This window comes from Sturnus vulgaris, chromosome 3 (assembly GCF_052056855.1).
Source record: "Sturnus vulgaris isolate bStuVul1 chromosome 3, bStuVul1.hap1, whole genome shotgun sequence".
Taxonomy (NCBI): domain Eukaryota; kingdom Metazoa; phylum Chordata; class Aves; order Passeriformes; family Sturnidae; genus Sturnus; species Sturnus vulgaris.
This window is the reverse complement of record NC_142245.1, coordinates 32765950-32781560: the sequence shown is the minus strand read 5'-3', so window position 1 is coordinate 32781560 and position 15611 is coordinate 32765950. Positions and strand designations below refer to the sequence as shown.

General features: G+C 36.8%; 1 protein-coding gene across 5 annotated transcripts in view; it reads left to right on the top strand.

Annotated features, from left to right (window-relative positions):
* The window catches only part of PLD5 (phospholipase D family member 5), a 167996-nt gene that overhangs the window by 26805 nt on the left and 125580 nt on the right, over window positions 1–15611 (top strand). The window contains exon 1 of one of the 5 annotated variants that reach the window (XM_088161318.1): window positions 3583–3703. The exons of 3 other annotated variants lie outside the window; for them this stretch is intronic. In XM_088161318.1, coding sequence (XP_088017444.1) covers window positions 3701–3703 — 3 coding nt within the window. In that variant the 5' untranslated portion in view covers window positions 3583–3700. Of the gene's footprint in view, window positions 1–3582; window positions 3704–15611 lie in introns of those variants that run through there. One more of the 5 variants, XM_088161321.1, reaches the window with a different exon arrangement.

The window sequence follows — 15611 nt, the reverse complement described above, 5'->3', positions numbered from 1 at the left end:
CCCCAAGAGAGCCATAATTGCATGTCCCTGAGGCTTTCTCAAGCAAATCCAAATTAATTCAACAATTCTGCATTTAAATTTATCAGGATTTTTCATTTTATGAAAAATTGTATTTTTTTTAAACTCTTCTCTCCAGACAAGGATTAAATGCCAAAACAAATTCTGTCAGGACAAAATTCAGTTCTTTGATCAGTTGCTTAATGTTTGGTACCAGTTCATACACCATTTGATTGTTGCAGATTGAGGGCTCTAGTCTGAATGGTTACATGTTGCAAAGAACACTTGTGAAATAACTTGTATTGCCATATCTAACCTGTTTTCATCACAAAAGATAGATTACTTTTAATCCAATTTTAGTTTTGTTTTAGCTTCGTTACACATTCCTTGATCATTTAGAGCATTCAAGGGCATCTTTATGTCATCTAAATAAGTGTTTAAATTATGTGGCCTGCTAATTACATTTCTACAGGGGCATAAAGAATGTTATCAGATACCTTTGAGAGCTTTATTTTTATTTTTGAAATGGCCTCCAAAGCATGGAGCTCATGGTTAATATGCTGAGAGGGGTAAGGTCTGACAATAGGGTTGTAACCAGTCAGCAAGGATTAAATTGCAGGTTTTAATTCAAACTTGGAAAGAAATTGGTTTCCTCATAAAAAGGAGAAATTCTAGACCTGACTGGAAAACTTAGGCTCCCATTGCTTGTGGATCCTTCAAGAATTCATGGGAGGGAAAAAAAAAATTCATCTGTAAGGCTTATTAGATGTAGGAGTTCACATTTAAACTTTTGCAGTTGTATCAGTACATAATTCTTTCCCTTGGTGGGCACTTCTTTTTCTGTGTTTGAAGGAGTTCAAATTAAATGAAAAGGTGGCTTTGTTTTGAAGCAGGTGTGCTAATGCTGAAGTTAGTCAACTTGATTTTTTTTTTCTGCCTGTATAGGTGCATGATGGCCTTTGTTCTGTATAGAAATGTCTTTTACTTGAATTTAGGAGGCAGTATTTGTGCTTGAATTTGGGAGGTGCATGTTTAATTGTGAGAAGACTGTGACAGAATAAATTCTGAAATTTGTATATATTCAATAATTGAATTACTTTTCAGTAAAAAATGGAAGTATTCTGGCTTCATTGACTGAAAGGCAGAGTTGAAAATTGTTTACATGAGGCATAGGGCCATACTCCCTTGCCCCATACACATTTTGTGTAGGAACATGCAGAAGCACAACTTGGCTGCATGTCTTCATATTTGTCATCTGGTCACTATCCCAGCAGATATCTTTGTGACCATAAGGGTTTCATAAATTTCAAGGATGATAGGAAAGATTTGTGTAGACTGGTAAGATGACTGAAAACTTTCTGAAGGATAAGTTTTTACTTCTAAAAAGAGCAAGACCTCTGTAGCCTAATTGATTGCAATGAAATTGTTTCACAGCATTCTCTGTTGGGTCTCAGTGATATTACATGTGGAACCTCTCATGGGAATCCCATTAGCAGTGTGACCAATAGAAGTGCCTGAGTTGTTTATGGGCACTGCCAGGGTTCTGGTGTGGCACTGGGCATGGACCAGTCAGTGCATCTTCTGCTCCTTCCATGCTGCTGATGTTGCTCAAGACAAAGTATCTGTATACAGCTTTCTGGTCAAACAGTGAAACTAGAGCTGTCTACTGATTGTCTTTTTCCTGTAAGCTATTTTTTATATTGTTGTCCATTTTTCCTCCTGAAATATTGTCTCTCTAGGTTTCATAGAACATGGTTTGCTTATTTTTTCACCCTTCTATCTTCTTAATCAGCTTTTCAGTGCCTCTTTCCATTCCATCTTGCTATTTTTCTTAGGGATTGAACTGTCGTCCTTGTATTTACATCAGACAAGCTCGTGTAAATACAAATCAAATTCATCTTTGCCGTGATGCCTTGCAAATGAATTTTTTTTAGCTCTGGCTGAAGAAGAAGGGCCTGGAATAAAGAGAGCTTCTTGTGGCTGTTCAGCTAGATGTCAACAGCTCAACATGGCTAAAACAGGCCTCCTGCAGACTCCCCTCCTGCTGCTTCCTTGTCACTCTAGAAAACAGCCTAATCTTGCCATGGTGTTCATAACACATGTCATTTATTACTTTGTTCTTTCCGTAAGTTCAGAAATGACACTGTCAGTGTTACTGATGATTAAATCTTCTTTTTAATGTAGTTTCTTAAAGTAACTTCATTGCTGCTTCAAAAAACATTCCAATCTTCCATCCAGCTCTTCTTCACCTATAATACAAGCTTTCAATTAGTCCAGCATCCTTTTCCTTGCGTTCTTCAGGTCGGTCTTGCACTTTCATACCCGTTCAGATTCAGTGAAAATCATCATTGTTTCCTTTTGCAGACAGAATAGAAGAAACCTACAGGCATCTCTTCTGAATTTATTTTCCCTCCTTGCACAGAACATGGTCTTCACTTTTCTTGACCTTTATAAAGTCAAAGTTGTTACAGAAGCATCATTCCACCCTCTTTCATTATTCATTAAAATTTCAGGCTCACTCTTATGCTCATTTAGTACAATAATATGCTTTTTTCTTGAGGGCTTTAATATACTTTCTAATATGCTTTCTTGAGAGTATCTCCAAGGTAGTCTCCATAGCTTTTTAGGAGCCCTTTATTATGAGGCCCAAAAAGCTTGGAAATTATTCTAAGTACATGTTAAACTAGCCAGTAATATGACTTAGTTCCTTTTGTCTCCCTCTTTGTCACCTCTTACTGTGTTTTTTGATAGCATGGAGTCAGGCCTGTCTTTGTTAGTTTTTGGGTTTGTGGGATTTTGTGAGGTTTTTTTTGTTTATTCGCTTTGGTTTTGTTTTGGCTTTCTTTATTTTATTTTTTTTTATCACACCAAACACAGAAGCATCCTGAGCTACTGTTGAGAACATAAAGATGGTTATAATGTTAACTAAGTAATTATTCATAGTTGTAACATTGCTTGGAAATTTGCTGTGTGAAATTTGTTCTTGAGAGAAATGGCAGTAGAAGTGCCAGTTGATCATTTCATTCCTTTGGAACTTACCACCTTGTCTTCCCTAGGGAAAGAAGTGTTAAAAAAAAAAAAAAGGAAAAAAAAAGAAAAGCCAACAAAGAGCAACCACATTGCAAATAAAAGATGCTCTTAGTTAATCTGAAGGGGCATTTGGCTGCCTCACAAAAACACTGTGTATTTTGGCAGTTAGGAGCTTTGGCTTAGGAAGATCCATGTTTGGAATAACAGGGTGCGTTGCAAGTCAAAATTCAGGTATCTTGGCTGAGATGTATGCGTAATCTGGCATGATGCCTTTCTGCACTGTGCCTAGCTATAGCAAATGCCAAAGTCCCTTGTGAACAATATATGAATCTCATTTTGGGGGGGAAAAAAAAAGAGGAGGGGAAAGGGAGCCAGGATTTATTTTAACATTTAATGGATATAAAAACAAGTATCAAGAAGCAAAACATTTCCATGAAGCATTTACTGTGGAAATTCTGCAACTTCTTGTTGCAAACCTCTTTATCACTTGGATTGGCTGATTTCCAGAGCATCAAGGCTAGGAATTGAGGGACTGAAATATAATCAGTGGTGATACATTTTAACCACATAAAACATTCTCTGCTTCCAAAGCCTCCAGTGTCTCTAGTAAGCAGTGCAACAGCAACAGCTCCTTGCTGCTGAACTCCAGAGACGGGGAAAATACTGGATCAGGATGGTAAGAAGCTCTTTACTTTTTCACCAGATCTAGGTTATTACTCTGTAAAAAATGTTCAGAAGATGATGAAATTGGTAGAGGTCAGTATTTAAAAAAAAAAAAAAGCAGTATGTAAGATACGGAGGAATTATGTTTTTTTCTGCAAGAGAACAGCAATGCAAGTTGGTGACAAATATATCTGGCACTGAACATGTTATGCAGCTTGTATAAAATCTTTTAAAACTGGGAAAGATTGCTGACAAGTATTTTATGTAAATTGGAAGTCTGTCCACTTGGTTTATTTCAGAAGGACAGCTGTATGGGCTTTTAAAATTATTTTGGACTAATATCACTGACACAGATTTTATACATGAAAATATAAATAAACCTATGCCAATCACTCATGCAGGCTGTATGTTTGTATGGTTTCTTTTGTAAGGGTTTTGTGGTTTTGTTTTTTAGAAACAAACAGATCTGCTCAGTACATGCCTTTGACTTTTATGGAGATATGAAGTTTTTATTTTTCTGGGCTTTCAATCCATGAAAACATATTAATTGCATTGTTTCTCCAGTGCATTTATTTGGTGGGAAAAATAACCAGGGAAAAGTTTTTAGAATAATGATTTTATTATTTGTACCAATTTAAATATTCTGATCTAAGTATTAAAACAATAGGAGTAGAATATAAAGCACATAAATGTGGGATCTGAATATAGTGTAAATTGATAGCAATGCTATTAATGATTTTAAAAATGCTTGAGAATAGAATAAAAATATGCATATTAGCATTTTTCTACATATTAAGGAATTGGAGGGAGGAAATATATCTTGGGAGTGTTTACTCCCAAGACTCATTGTCAAGACTGTTTTGTTGGGGTTTTTTTGGGGGTTGGGGGTGGATGTTGATTGAACTAAACATCAAGCCAAATCTCCTGTATGGGAACTCAGGCGTTCATTTTAAGTGCATACTAAATCCAGGAATTTATTGATTAGGACATTACAGTATGTCAGAGTGAAAGGAAAACAAATGACTAAATAAGTCTGAAGAGCACTGAAACACATTTACTTGACCGACCAGCTTGATGTGTAGGGAATTATTCTCTTTGTGTTCAAATGGAAGAGGAGATTTTTAACAGAACAACTACGAGAGCTTGAAAAGTGTACAGCAAATGTGAAATAACGTTTGATATGTATTTTTTATCTTTGTTGTATATTTGTTCTTTCTCAGCAGTGCAAAAATTAAAGAACCCTAAAACTATCACTGAATTCTTTCTGATATTTTCCTTTTCCAAGTGGTTTCACTGAAATAAGTTATGAAGTCAATCATGTTATCATAGCCTATATATTTCATGTTAGACATTGCACTTTAATGTGTTAAAAATTTATGGTTTTCCTCCTCAATATGCAGAATGGATTGCAAAATCAATAATTGAATGGACACCAGGCTGTAAGATTCTTGGAAAGACGTTTAGTATGAATCTGTTTGTGGTGGTTGTTGTTGTTGTTGTTATTATTATTATTATTGCTATTTTTTGACAAAAATCCCCTATGTTGAGTAACCATTAAAGAGTACTGCTGTACTGAAGAGACTTGAATATATTGTTGTTTCTTGTCAGAGAAGACTGTGCCCATAGTTACTATTATCCTGCATCTAAATTTTCTTACAAGAAAATGCTGGAGGTAGGAGATCCTGCATTTGCCTATTATGATCACAGTACATAATTAATAACAAATAATGTTATATATATTTCCACTTTTGTGATTCTCTAGTTCCTATGTAAGTCAAACGCAGATTATTCATTTGTAATAGCAAGTTAATAAAAACATTTCTTTCTAGAAAAATAACGTTCATGTACTGCCACATACTTCATGTTGATAAAGTTTTAGCCAAAGTAAACTTACATTGTGTCTTGCTTGACATAGATTCGTTCAGCAACTAAAGCAGTGAGTTCACAAGGGATCTATTTCTTTCAATGTAGATGGTCTGGGCAAGGATCTTGCGTAAATAACTGAAGGAAAAAGAAAAAAAAAAAGAAAAGAAACATACACCACACACATCCCCCAGTGGTGTACCCTTAATAGTAGTCAGCAATGTAACAAATTACATTACTAGTCCAGAAGGAGCAGCCTCTCACTTAAAATTTTTAGATGATATGGTTTCTTGTAGAATGTAAATAGTAAATGGTCTTAAAGAAGCCCTAATTGCAAGCTGTCAAATGCATTAGATATCAGGTTTAATTATTTAAAGTGTTTTTTCTAGGAAGTGTAAGGAAAAAAAGTAAAATTATAAATAATGTACTGACTTTACCAGAAAAACTAAAAAGTTGTAGATGTGACTATTACAGTGCTAAATTCTAATAAAGCATAATTAGTGCAAGGGATATGTTTGGTATGGCAAAGTTCATTTGCAGTGTCTTCCTGGTGCAGAATTTAAAGAGCTTATTCAACAATTGGATCTATTATTCACCCAGGTTAATTTAGGCTCAACATATTTTTTTCATTTCAGTGACTAAACTGAAGTCTGATAATCTGCCTGAAAATGTAATCCTTATTTAAAGAGGTATATTACAAATATGTAAGCTGTGGATTTTATAGGTAATATAGACTATGTTTAAGGAAAGGAAATACAGTTTTGCATCTGCTATAAACTTGATTCAAGACTTAATAATATTCTCAGGATTTGTTCTTTCAGTACATTTTTGCTTAGTTATTCTGCCAGTTTTCTGGTAAAAAATAAGAGTTTGTTCATTCAGAAGTACTCCTGCTGACAGTAGTCAGAAGGAATCTGCTGCAGTATAGCTTTGTGCCTGTGTTTGCTATCAACTTGCATGTCCCAAGTAACTTTTGGCACAGTTTGGTTCAGGTGAAAAAACTGCATGTCAGGCTGTTTGCCAAACCAGTAAGTCTGGCACTATTCTAGAGTGAAATACACTCTTGCATGCTCCATAAATATTGTTTGTGAAGGATGAAAATAAACCACACTGAACTTTGATTGAAATGTAATGCTGAAATATCTCCATATATATATGCATTAGCATTTACTCGTAATGAAATAAGTTTGTATTTTAAAATCTCAGCATCCATGTTTATGGAGCCTGAATACTTTTGGTGAATAAAATATGTCAGCAGGCAAGATGTATGCAAGAAGAGTAGATTTTTAGGTGATGAAGGATTATGTTTTTAAGCCATTTTCCTTTTGATTCGATAATCAACCTACTATGCAGATCAGGTTTTGCACACTGGAATCCATCTTTTGAGCTGTGTCATTTCACTCGTAGTAGAATTTAAAATGAGTTACTCTCAGGAAGTTATAAATTATTTGCTGTGTTTTACATAATGTATTAGCACGCCTGCTGCATCTGTGTTCAAGAGAGGGTTTTTTTTCCTTCGGCCATGGGAGATATGAAGAAACTATTAAAAATGGATGCTTTTAGCATTAGTCTGTCCTTTTGGCTTTGATCCTGTCATGACATCAGAAATGAAGTTGATGAAGATGAAGGCAGGGAAAAAGGTCAGTCTGGTCTCTAGGTGAAATAACTGATGGGAGCAGCTTCCAGAGGTATACAGCTTTAGTGAGAGGGTAGCTGGATAATACATATTTTTTGCATCTGCTTAATGTTTGCATTGTGGTATTTGCAGTGTTTCGAAATACCAGGACAAAACTGTGGTTCCCGTGTGTCTTAGGACCCTCATAGCAACATGGTATTTTGCCTCACATAATTGTTCTTGTACTTCATGACTATACTGAGAATACTGAAAACAATTAAGGTTGAGACTTACCATGGACCTTTTATGCAAAAGAAATCTGGAGAAGATGGTACTGACAACTTTATACCCACCTGATATAGTGCAGATGCAAGAAGAGCAAGTTATGGAGTTGTGCCCTGAAGGATATGTTTCCAGTGCTTGTATAAGGAGTGTGCTCTGACCAGAGCTGAGGATGGCTAGTATGTAGTGGTGGGAGACATGATGCAGTTTGGGGTAGATTTCCTGGTTTGCTTCACTACACAGGGTGCTGATGAGAAGCTGTCATTCCTAAAGGAATTCTCTAATTCTCTAAAACTTGCACTTGAGTTTTTAGTAAATCTGTTGTTATGAATATTTCATTTAAATGTTTTTCAATGTTGTGGTGTCACCAGGGGATACACAGCCCACAGTCAGCCCTATTATATCTTTTGGTAAGGAAGTTTCAGCTTGGAGGTGAGAGCTGTCTGCTCTCCCTCCCCTGGCCCTGTGTCGGGGCTCCATTTCACTCTTCTTACCAATACAGACATTGGGTATCTGACTAGAGGTTTTGGATTCAAGGAGATTTTTAGAACCCACAGCATAAGGTTGGTAGTCTCTGGTGTTGATCCTTATTCAGTCAAAGATGAAGGTGGTGAAATCCTCAACACTTCTATTATAGTGTAATAGGGTGGTTTTCTTAATAGCCAAGGCTTTAACTTCACAGTGCTAACCTTTTGAATAGCTCAGAGACTTTAAGACCTTGTGATGCAGCCTTTTTCCCCTTATGTGACGTGGCTTTCCTGCAGGATTTCTTATGTGATAATTCTCCCTGTCACAGGATAGGAGGTGGTGCATGTGTGTCAGGCTACCAGACTAGAGGCTGCTGACATGTTCTTCTTGTCGTCATACACATGTCCAGTAACAGGGAGAACTCTGTCTTAGCCAAAAAATGGGTATTTATTTGGTCAGATGATGACTGAGACTACACAGTCATTTCGAAGAAATGGCAAGAAAGGGGATGTTGTAAGACTACACCTCTGATTTAGCTTCTGTTCCTGTAAATCCTACTTTTAGCAGTTTCTGTTGTGCTCCTTCCTTTTCAAAAAGAAAAAATCTGTCTACTGTGGTAGAGATTTTACCAGCACTAATTATAGAGATTAAGTTTTGGAAAAATATTTCCTTGATTTGGGACAAACATACTGTCTGGGCCATTTGGTCTTGAGTAACTAAAAAGCTACTGCAGGCCTCTAATTCATTCATATAAGAATGATCTTCCTATGACTCAAACTGGCCTACAAAATTTATGTCAGAAAAAGAAAAAAATACATGAGGAACATTTCTTTCAAATGAGGAAATAGAAGGGACTAATTGTAGAGAGTGCTTGATAACTTAAGAAAAGGTCTTTTAAGTCAAATAAACTTTCAGATTTTCTTCTGACTAAACTTGTTATATGCATTAATGTTAATTTTCTTATTTTTCTCTTTGAAGAGTTTTCAAAAGTATTAGGCATGTTAAAGAAACCCTTTTTTTGGTCCTACTCTTCATTCCACTATTACAGAGGATTGATCACAAAATCAGCACTCACATCTAATAATTCTTCTAGTGTGGCACAGGTAGACAGAAAATTGGTTTCCTTGTACATGCAAAGCATGAGAGAGTGAGTTCTATGTGAAGGATGAACACAACACACTAGGGATGCTTTAGGCAGAATATATTAGTGTCTCTACTAGCATTTGTTTGCTGCAGAGATTGTCAAGCAATGATGATTGTAGCTGGCTCTTACCTCTTTGCACACCGGGGCCACTCATGGACTGCATTTACTCTGCCCATCAGTGCAGGTGTGGCCCTGCAGTCAGCAGGTGGAGTTCCCTTGTCTCCAGCTGTGCCTCGTGTATGCTTTTTGTTGTCAAGGTCATTCATGTATTGAATGCCAATACATGAAGCCAACTGCTTAGTTAGATCTTCTTGGAAGCTGAAGAAGAGTTTGAAATATTGAGTCCCAGAAGAGTTTTCTGGCTTCATGATCCTGGTGCCATATTGCTAGGTTCTGAGAAAAGAGGCACTCATAATTTTGGTTTTAAGTGTGTTGAAACCAACAAAAAATACTAGGAAACTGTTATTGTGGATATAGTTTTGTACGGATTGAGATGCTCTGGGGGGGCAGCAGTTCAGTCCTTCGGTGCTTGCAATAGCAGCATTTGTTGTGTGCCATAGAACAAATGCATTGCTTGTTCTTTCCTTTTGAAAAAAAAATAAAAGCAAAACACCTCCACAACTTTAATATTTGTAACTTTCACCAAATGTGTATTTAGGTATTTTACTTCGGATAGGGAATAGTTACACAGCCTAATAAGACACATTCATTTAGAGTTACTTGCTTGGAAAAAAATAAACAGATTTAAGAGTGTACCAGCATAAACATGAATCTTTCTATTGGATCTGTTTCAGAACTCCTTGAAGTCATGGCAAATGCAAGCAATCTAACTGAATAATAACATTTTTGATGCAGTGCATCATAACATAGAACATGCAATTTATAAACTGTTATAGAAATAAGTTTATTATACAATATTTTAAAATTTTATATGACTTTGTGAAACATTAATTTTTATAGCAGATAGCATATCACAAATCCCCAGAATACTATGCCTCTTTCATAAATTTACTAATGGAGTTGATTAGAGACTGTTGATTAGAAACTCTTTTTAGTAAAAAGAAATGTAAAAATATTTGTGGAAGAATCTGAAGGGTGAAAAAAGGCTAAAATACTTTAAATTCACATTAATGTACAGTGACCTTAATAGTTTTACCAGTTGTTTCAGCCTCATAGGTTTTCTAGTGCAGGTTCATGGGAGCCGTGCATTTACTTTGTTCCAGTGAAATATTGTCTCTGATCTGTGTCAGTGGGGGTAGGGAAGCACATAAAATATATGCTTCCAGTCGGTGATGAGAGAGTAGGAGGATTTTTCATGAACAATGTAATTAAATTCATGCATGTAAAAGATACCTGCAAGATGCTGCTTGAGAAAGTACTTTATAGCAATAGATAATAATAAGGAAAAAATGACTTTCCTGGAATGATAGTACATAATAATAATTTATCAGTGGTATAAAGGTTTTCTAAGCAATTTTTTTCCCATCTGTAACACAGCATTTTTTTTACTAATAATCTTTGTCTTCAGCAAAAAAATTTTTGATGAAAATTTTTGTTGGAGATATTACACTGGAATTTTGATACAGCCCTAATAACAGGCCACTGTTGTAAACATTTGTTTCACATTTAACAATTATTAAATTATTTGCTGTTGCAGTGTATGAGAGCTATGGAAATTTTCTGAAGTCATAGGTTTTCTTGTCTGTTTAATACAGTTCTAATTATGAGCATAGTTGCCACTGCTGTGGATCATACCCATGTTTGTTTAAAGGTATCCAGAAGAGGTGATGATACTAGTTCACCTGCTGCTAAATATTTTCCTACGTAGAAAGTAACTCAGCAGTGACTCAGACATAAGAAATGAAAGCAGAGTCAGTTGCTTAGGGCTAAATCTTGCAAGGGCTTACTTCTAGGTATGGTGTGTTGAGAATTTTCAGAAATTAATTGCATCCTAAGCAGACAAAAGAAAGGTGTTCTAGTTCCCCTCCTCCTCTCCACTACTTTTTCATTTTCTATGGGAAGAAAAAGGCTTCAGTGGATTTTGTTTTAGTTGTCTCCAAACATAGGTATAGGCAGTGTGTATGGTAACATTAGTTTGTAAGAATGGACAGCTTATATACACCTGGAAACTCATGGTCAAAAACACATGTGGGCTGTGCTCTTATTGTTGCCCAAAGAAATCCTTGGCATGAGGAGCTGGAGTCTCCTGAGGATGCTCTGTGAGGCACTGGCCCTCAGCTCAGAGCTCTGGCAGGATACTGGGGCCAAGGCTGGCACTCACTGCCCGGATCCTGCCTGAGCCCATGGCTGGGGCATCTTCTGCTTCACTAAGACTTTGCTGTGGAACATTTTGGTTCTAGACCGGATAGATAGAAGAAGTGCTGTGGAACGTATATGGTGACAATTGGCACAGCAGTTAATGTTTGGGGAAGGTTCATTGAAAGTTGTTACCTTGAGTCAGCATTAATTTCAAAGAGGAATCCTGACCAAAACCATGAAGCTGATTTTTTTCAGGTTTTAAGAGGTTTCAAAACCTAAACCTGTGTAACCATCTCACCTTAAAGTCATTGCTGTTAGTTTTAAAAGTCACAGTCAGACCCACAGCTGAATATGGCAAACTTGCAGAATCTCTTCTATTTTCAGTAGTGACATGTATCTTTTCTCCTGATTCTCTACTCTCAGACTATGTAGTGTAAATGCAAATGTATTTTTTAAATCAAAAGCACAATTTCTGAATGGACAGTGTAGTATAAGGAAATAGATGTAGCAGAAGACCATGCTTAGCTTAAGATTTATACTATCTTTAGAGCCTGGTATTCTCTAGGCTGCAGTAAGAAGCATATTCTTTTTTGTTACAGACACCCTTCTATGTTAAATTCTAAAATAGTTGTTTCCTGGAGGAGGTTTGGAATAGAAACTGATGTACCTGATAGTTTATTAAAATTCAGTGTTGTTTGTTCTTGCTTAAATTAGTGAAAAAACCCCCAAACCTTCCAGGAAACACCACAGAGAATAACATTCTGAGCATTTCAAATTATTTTGAAAGATGAGAATTCCCATGGCTCAATTCTTTAAACAGTTGGAACATAATTCAAACGCTTCTTTGCCACTTGTCACTTGTAAAATTTGTTTTTATTTTTAGCGTGTGTATTTTCTCTCATGGAGAAATAAAGGGAATGAGCACCTCATATCCCATTTTACCCAGTTTTTTTTCTGAATCCTTGTTACTGAACTACATGCACACATTACTTCTATTGTAACACTGTAGCCGTGGAAAGGGATATTAACACTTTAGATGCAGTGGAAATAAAACACACAGCTACATGGTCTTCTTTCAAGATAGGAAAGAGAGAGACAAGTTTATTCAGAAACACACTTTCATAAATAGCATGACTCGCAACTCCAAGAGCAGAAAAAAGATGATTGGTTCAGAGAGAAGACACCTCTTTCCCAGGGCCTGGTCATGTTCCATAACAGGTGTTTATCTTTGTTTTTAATTCTTCTCTATTTTGACCAAGTTATCATCCTGGGAGAGATTTTCCCTGGCCTTCAGCTGCACCAGCTTATCAAGCTGGGAACAGAGCTCAGAAGCTCCGGCCTGGAATATTTTTCAGGCTGTAATTTTCTTAAGTGAGTGTCCACAGTAAACCACCTGCACAAATGCATACCTAGCAGGAGACCAGTTGTTGCATTAAGTTACACCAGAATCTGGCTGGTGTTGTACAAAGTAGAGAAAACCATGTGTAACTGGTTTTGTTTGTAATGCGAATTTACTGATTAGCCAGCTAATACCATTTTCTTTCCCATGCTCACAGCCTCCCACACACAGAAAGATGCAAAAAACTAGTGTAAAAATAAGGTTTTAAGCTATGACAATTAGATCTCCAGATGTCTGATTCCTTGGTTTAGAAAACTGCACAAGAGCTTATCTATTCCTGAAATAAAAATGATTTAGATAGTCCAAACCGTCTTTCACAATCTCCCATCTGCTAGGGTATGCATTTCATTTTCATGTAAATAAAATTTCTAAGTAATTCTTCAAATCCTCGCTGCACAGTTCATTACAGAGATCTGATGCTTGCTAATACTTACTGCCAGAAGGCAAAAGGACTGATAAAGCATGTGGAGGACTCATAGGAAGCTTGCAAGGCAGGAAATCCCTCATGGAGTGGGGAATATTTCAGTGGGTTTATGTATAGTATTAACCACTTCACCTGTGTTATTTCCCTTTTGCCCCTTTCAAGAAATATAGATACCTAATGAGGGGATGGTAAAGGAAATTTGCCAAGCTTTATTTTTGGATTTCTGCTGTGAATTTCACCTCTAAATCAAACAACTGGATTTTAAGCTGTCCTTTCATGTCATGTACTCTCTTACAGTGGAGTGGATTCACGTTTAGGTAGGCAGACCTCTAATCTTAATGCTTAAATTGAGAGTCTTACATTGTTCAGATATTTGAAAGGTCGCTTTGGCTTCGATCTGACATTTTGTGGGTGCTGACATGTTGGCAAATCAAGCCCTTTTGTGCTTTGTATTGAAGTCACAAATGGAGAAGAGGAAGAATCATAATGACTTATATTTCCAAAACTGGACTGACTTGCTTACTTACTTTGCTAGAGGTGCAGTTAATCAAAACAGCTGCAACTCAGAACACCTGGAAGTTGTGCAACTCTTAAATGTCTAAATGTAGATTTTAAGAATGTAATTTTAAGCAGGCAGATTTGATTAGTTTGCCCCATTGTTACCCAGGAAACCTCCTAATTACTATGCCTTTGCTTCAGCCCTCTGCATGTAGCTTTTAAAACATTTTGTTACAATTTTTTCTTTTCTTTTGTCTTAAGCTAGTGTTTATAGAAAGGGCTGGCTTGACAGCTCTGGCAAATGAAATAGTCTGCCTGCCCACGGAATACGTGCTCCCTAGACAGTGGCAGTCCAAACTTCCACATGCTGTTTTGTCAGTGTGCTACAACTTTTCTTGGGGGAGTGGAGACAGGAGGGAGGAAGTAGGGTTCTTGTACAATCAGGTCTTTGCCACCAAAACGTGCAAGTGTTGTTCAGGAAAAATGGCCTGTATTTTCCTTCTAGCATAGAAAAAATGGGTGAGCTCAAGCTTTGGAAAACCCATATATAGTTGGTAACCTATCGTCAGGATCACAAATACAATCCTGCTGTGTTGCAGTTAGTGCTGATGACAGATGAACACGTGAACTGAACAGGGTTTTCCTTGCTCAATGCCAAGACAAAAGGAATTTTAAAGAGCTCTGAGTTCTGCTGAAACTTCAGCAAAACGTCCTGGAATGATATTTGCGTAGAAATGGGAATTATGGGAATTTAAAATATTAAGACTGCATCTTCTTGTGTTTCCTTTTAAGAATGCTGATCTTAGCACATACAGTTCATTACTTCAGTTTGTCTTGGGGATCACTTGTTTTGTGATACATGATTAGATGAATCGTGATAGCTGTGAATCACCTAGTGCTCCTAGAAAAATCACCCAAGAGACAGCCAGTCAGGATTGTGTATTTGATTTCCAAGTGGTTTACAGGCCTCCTGGGTCATTGAGCTAATCTGAAAATCATGGAAGATCACTGACAGAATCATAGTGCTGTTCTTCAGTGATCTATGTGAATTCACAAATGTTTCAACAAAAATAGCAAGGCATTAAGAATTAAACATATCCATGACATCTTTGAATTGCAGAAATCTTTGCTCTGCTACGACTGAAAATGGAAATACAGGAGGACCATTTACATCATCCAAAATAAAGTATCTGGCATAAATAGCTACATAATCACTGTAGTTCTCTGTAGTCGTACAAGAGGTTATCCAGGAATTTGTCAAAACCATCTCTACTCAAAGCAGCTGAAATGATCCAGTCCAGGCTCGTGTTGCTGCCATGGCCCAGGCCATGCAGCCTTTTCCTCCAGCCAGTGCCATCACTTGTAATGAGCCAGTTCCAGGAGCTGCTGGCTTGAAAACTAACCATGAGGTTTGGACTTTTGGGGTGAAAGACATTGTCTGCTGTGAGGGAGAGTTTTGCAGACTTTGATTTGGCAAGGAATTTGTGATTGGGCTGGTAAAGACCAGAGTACTGCTAAGCATAAATGAATATGACAGTATGTTAAGACTGTGAAAGCACAAAAGAAAACACTGGAATTTACTCTCTGGTCATGAAAGTCACTTGGGGTACTTCTGTTCTCTGAATGCTGTTTTGACTTACAGAATCATTTCTCATAGCTTTTTGTGTCAGACTGTGCTTGCAGTCTGAGAAACAGATGGAAATTCTACTGGCTTTCTTTCTGCAGACTGTAAAACAAAGATGCTTAAATTACTGGTGCTCTAAACTAATGAACCTTCTCAGCATCTAAATTCAAGATTCATTGCTGATTTTAATGTTACTGTAAGAAATTCATGGTGCATTTATATCTTTAACTGTGCTATCAGCATTGGTCTGGTACACGCTGCTTTCCTTTAAATGAAGAGAAGTAGGGACAGTGCATAGGAGGAAATGGTAAACATCTCACTCATCATCTGGATTAGAATATATAA